Source organism: Mandrillus leucophaeus, unplaced genomic scaffold, assembly GCF_000951045.1.
Source record: "Mandrillus leucophaeus isolate KB7577 unplaced genomic scaffold, Mleu.le_1.0 Scaffold137, whole genome shotgun sequence".
NCBI classification, from domain to species: Eukaryota; Metazoa; Chordata; class Mammalia; order Primates; family Cercopithecidae; genus Mandrillus; species Mandrillus leucophaeus.
The window spans coordinates 1036037-1041474 of NW_012101332.1; the positions used below are offsets into that span (position 1 = coordinate 1036037).

The window sequence follows — 5438 nt, forward strand, 5'->3', positions numbered from 1 at the left end:
CAACAACAACAACAACAACAACAACAAAAGTACCATCTTAGTCATTTTTAAGGGTATAGTTCAGTGACATTAAGTACATTCATATTGTTACCATCACCTTCATCTTTCTTTTTTTTTTTTTAATAGATACGAGGCTGGCCATGCCACATGGGAGATGGAGTTATTGCTCAACTCAAATCACTCTCCACCACCATCCATCTCTAAAACTTTTTTTTTTTGAGACGGAGTCTTGCTCTGTCACACAGACTGGAGTGCAGTGGCACAATCTCGGCTCACTGTAACCTCCGCCTCCCAGGTTAAAGTGATTCTTCTGACTCAGCCTCCCGAGTAGCTGGGACTACAGGCGTAAGCCACTATGCCCGGCTAATTTTTGCAGTTTTAGTAGAGACAGGGTTTCATATTGGTCAGGCTGGTCTTGAACTCCTGACCTCATAATCTGCCCGCCTAGGCCTCCCAAAGTGCTGGGATTATAGGCGTGAGCCCTGGCGCCCAGCCTCTGGCACTCTTTTCATCTTGCAGAACCGAAATTCTATACCCATTAAACCCTAACTTCCCATTCGCCCTTTTCCCTAGCCCCTGGCAACCACCATTCTACTTTCTGTCTCTGAAGTTGACTAACTACTTTATATAGAATAATACAGTGTCTGTCCTTTTATGACTGGTTTGTTTCACTGAGCATAATGTCGTTAAGGTTCATCCATGTTGTACCATGTGTCAGAATTTCCTTCCTTTTTAAGGCTACATAACATCCCACTGTATGCGTAAACCACATTTTACTTATTCATTAATCCGTAGATGGAAATGTGTTGCTTCTGAGGTTTAGTTATTGTGAATAATGCTGTTATGAACATGGGTATACAGATACAGATATCCCTTTGAGACCCTGCTTTAGATTCTTTTGAGTATATAAAAAAACGGGGCTGGGTGTGGTGGCGCACACCTGTAATCCTAGCACTTTGGGAGGCCGAGGCAGGTGGATCACCTGAGGTCAGGAGTTTGAGACCAGCCTGGCCAAAATACTAAAAACACAAAATTAGCCAGGCGTGGTGGCGCATGCCTGTACTCGGGAGGCTGAGGCAGGAGAATCACTTGAACCTGGGAGGCAGAGGTTGCAGTGAGCCAAGATCGCCCCATTGCACTCCAGCCTGGGCAACAAGAGCGAAACTCCATCTCAAAAATAAATAAATTACACTTTGCCAAAGTGAGTCAGTCCCACCAACACCTGAATTCCCCTTGATCATATTTCTACTTACAGAATTCATACCCACACCGAGCTTATTGTGTTCCCATAGTCCTTTGGGAGCCCAGGGGGGCTTGTCACACCTATTTTCCTTTTTTATTTTTATTTTCCTTTTTTATTTTTATTTTTTTGAGACAGAGTCTCACTCTGGGGCACAATGGTGCAATCGTGGCTCACTGCAACCTCTGTCTCCTGGCATTAAGCGATTCCCCCACCTCAGCCCCCAAGTAGCTGGGATTACAGGCATATGCCACAATACCCGGCTAATTTTTGTACTTTTTGGTAGAGACAGAGTTTCACCATGTTGGCCAGGCTGGTCTCGAACTCCTGACCTCAGGTGACCTGCTCTCTTGGCTTCCCATAGTGCTGGGGTTACAGGCGTGAGCCACCACGCCTGGCCCATTGTCTCACCCATTTTAGAATAGGGCAAACTGAAGCTCAGAGCCAGGCAACAGCCTGCACCCTTCATTCTTTGTTTTGACAAGTACTAATCGAGTGCCCACAGCAGTGATGAAACACACAGAACCTCCTGCTTTGCTGAACTGGCAGCCTATGAGAAGACGGTAAACCATAGAACGTGCTAGAAGGTATTAAGTGCTATGGGAAAAAAAAGCGTTGGGTAAGAGGATGTTACCATTTAGGGTGGTCAAGGGAAGGCCTCACTGAGAAGGTGACATTTGGATGAAGAAGACCTGGAGAGGAGAGAGGGGAGCATTCTTTGGGGAAGGAGCAGCCGGTGCAATGGCCGTGGGGTGGGAGCGTGCTGCCCTGGTGGACCCTGTGGGGCTTCACGGGTCATGATGAGCACTCTTTCCTTTTACCTGAGTGAGATGGGGCCACAGAGGGGCTCTGGGCAGGGCAGGGGCATGACTGAACTCAGGTGTTGGCAGGCTCTGCTAGCTGAACAGATTGTAGGGGCTGGGGTTGGGGAAGGGAGACGCAGGAGGAGGCTGCTGTGGTGGACAGGACCAGGGTGAGGGCCATGGGACTGGGTGGGGGAGAAGTAAGTGGGTTCTGGGCCTATTTGAAGGTTGAGATAATAGGCTTCACTGACAGATGGAGTGTGGCATGAGTGACAAGGGCGTCAGGGATGAAGGCAAGGCTCTTGGCCTCAATGTCGAAGGACAGAGGTGCCATCACCTGGGACAGGAGGGAATGTGGGGAGAGGCAGGTTTGGGATGAAATCAGGTCTAGGCATGTGTGTCCACAGATATCTCGGTGGAGGTGTTGAGTGGGCAGAAGGATTTTCCCTGACTGGGTCCTGGGGGTTAGATCTATAATTCCAACACCTTGGAAGGCAAAGGCAGGAGGATCACTAGAGCCCAGGAGCTCAAGACTAGCCTGGGCAACAGAGTAGGACCCCATCTCTACAAAAAAATTTAAAATCAACTGGGCGTGCTGGACAGTGCCTGTAGTCCCAGCTACTTGAGAGGCTGGGGTGGGAGGATCACTTGGGTCCAGGAGTTCAAGACTGCAGTGAGCTATGATGGCACCACTGCACTCCAGCCTAGGTGACAGAGTGATCCCCCCATCTCTAAAAAGAAAAAGATTTCCCCTTTACTCTCTTTACTCCCCTAGGCTATGGGTACACAACGCCACTGACTGACGCGGGCAAGGCCTTCTCCATTGCCTTCGCGCTCCTGGGCGTGCCGACCACTATGCTGCTGCTGACCGCGTCAGCCCAGCGCCTGTCGCTGCTGCTGACTCACGCGCCCCTGTCTTGGCTGAGCATGCGTTGGGGCTGGGACCCCCGGCGGGCGGCCTGCTGGCACTTGGTGGCCTTGCTGGGGGTCGTAGTGACCATCTGCTTTCTGGTGCCGGCTGCGATCTTCGCCCACCTCGAGGAGGCCTGGAGCTTCCTGGATGCCTTCTACTTCTGCTTTATCTCTCTGTCCACCATTGGCCTGGGCGACTACGTGCCCGGGGAGGCCCCTGGCCAGCCCTACCGGGCCCTCTACAAGGTGCTGGTCACAGGTGAGCTGGGCAGCTAGGGCGGGGCTTTGAGGAGGACCTAGCCCTGTCCCTGGGGGAGTTAAAGGCACACAGTCCCACTCTGGGACTTCCAAAAGGGATCCAACCCCACCCCGCAGGGTCCAGTAGAACCACGGCCCTGCCAGGAAGATCTGAGCCCCAGGATGACCTGTGCCCCTCCTCTGCCTCCACAGTCTACCTCTTCCTGGGCCTGGTGGCCATGGTGCTGGTGCTACAGACCTTCCGCCACGTGTCCGACCTCCACGGCCTCACGGAGCTCATCCTGCTGCCCCCACCGTGCCCTGCCAGCTTCAACGAGGATGAGGACGATCAGGTGGACATCCTGGGCCCCCAGCCGGGGTCGCACCAGCAACTCTCTGCCAGCTCCCACACCGACTATGCTTCCATCCCCAGGTAGCTGGGGCAGGCTCTGCCAGCCTTGGGTGTGCCTGGCCTGGGACTGAGGGGCCCAGGCGACCAGAGCTGGCTGTACAGGAATGTCTGCAAGCACAGCAGGCGATCCTGAGGCCTTGCTGCCCACCGTCTCTCCTTTGTTTCCCAGCATCTGGCTGGGATATGAGGGGCGGCACTCCCTGTCCCCATGTCCCGGGCTCCACTGGGCATCAACATGACCTTGTTCTCCATCCTTTCTCTCATCCTCTTTACACTGTGCCTCTCTGGCTCTCTGGTGTTCTCGCTGTCTCTATCTTTCCCTCTTGCTGTCTCTGTTTCTCATTCTCTTTCATGTTCTGTCTGTGTCTCTCAATTAACCACTCGTCAATTGCTGATTCTACCGGGCTCTAGCCTCGGACCTCATTTCAGGCACCAGATTGGTCACTACACCCTGGACAAGTGACTGACCCTCTCTGAGCCTTGATTTCCTCAGCTGCCAAATGGGAAGAATAGACGAATTCACCCCTAAACCCCTCCTGTGCGCTGGCCCTGTGCTAGACAGTGCTGGAGATATAGTTGGGGGTGGAGAACTGCCCTTATGGAGCTTGCAGTCCAGTGAGGTGGACAGACCTGTCCCCAGACAGTGATGGCCCAAAATGGGCAGGACTTTAATGGAGGAGGTGAGGTGATAAAAGCACAGGCAGAGTGGTCAGGGCTAAAGTCGGAGAAGCACTGGGACTAGGCCCAATCCAGCCTAGAAGGTCAGGGAGGACTTCCTGGAGGAAGGGACATCGAACTAAGACCTGAACTATGAGAAATAGGTAGGAAGAAGTTGTACCTGACTCATTTTTCTCAGGTGTCTCCAGGGAGCAGGACCCATGGAGGGAGCCCTGGTGTAGGCCTAGGCGGTAGACTCTTCCTCAGCAGCCTGGCAGGCAGGAAACGGACATAGGACCCGAGCCCAGATCTGAATGGCATGGAGGTGCTGCCCGTAACCCTGACACCATTGTAAGAGCTGTCCCTGTTTGTATGTTGTGCTAATTGTATGTTGTGCCCTGGGACCTGGAATCATCCTTGTTGAGCTCAAATCCCAACTTAGCTTTATCTGGCCTGTGTCCTTGGGCAGTCACCCTACCTCTCTGATTTCGTTTCCTTATCTGTAAAATGGTAATCATCATAATACAACTTCAAAAGATGATTTCAGGCTGAGTGTGGTGGCTCACGCCTATACGCCCAGCATTTTGGAAGGCTGAGGAAGGAGGATCGCTTGAGGCCAGGAGTTTGAGACTAGCCTGGGCAGCACAGTGAGACCTTATCTCAACAACAACCACAAAATCTAAAAATTAGCTGGGTGTGGTGGTGCATGCCTGTGATCCCGGCTACTCCAGAGGCTGAGGTGGAAGGATCACTTGAGGCCAGGAGTTTGAGGCTGCAGTGAGTTATGACACCACTGCTGCACTCCAGCCTGGGGGACAGAGTGAGACCCTGTCTCTAAGAAAAAGAAGAGAAAAGAAAAAAGAGAAAGAGAAAGAGACCGGGTGCAGTGACTCAGTCCTATAATCCCAGCACCTTGGTAGGGCCAAGGTGGGAAGATCGCTTGAGGCCAGGAGTTTGAGACCAGCCTGGCCATCATAGCAAGACCCCATCTCTACAAAAATTAAAAATTTTAAAAGGGCTGGGGCATTTGAGCCAGGTCCCAACAGTAGACAAATAGAAAAGGCATGGAGAGGGCATGCCAGGTGGGAGCAGCTGTGTGCAAAGGCCTGGAGATGGAAAAGCATGCTGGCCACCAGCTTCTGACAAGCAGTTTACTGTGAACGGTATGGAGGGAAAG

The 5438-nt window shown here is 52.4% G+C and overlaps 1 protein-coding gene across 1 annotated transcript in view; it reads left to right on the forward strand.

Annotated features, from left to right (window-relative positions):
• Positions 1 to 5136, forward strand: part of KCNK6 (potassium channel, two pore domain subfamily K, member 6) — a 10931-nt gene extending 5795 nt beyond the window's left edge. Inside the window, exons 2-3 of the mRNA XM_011973324.1 lie at positions 2819 to 3214; positions 3406 to 5136. Coding sequence (XP_011828714.1) covers positions 2819 to 3214; positions 3406 to 3629 — 620 coding nt within the window. The 3' untranslated portion in view covers positions 3630 to 5136. The remainder of the gene's footprint in view (positions 1 to 2818; positions 3215 to 3405) is intronic.
• The last annotated feature ends 302 nt before the right edge of the window (positions 5137 to 5438 follow it).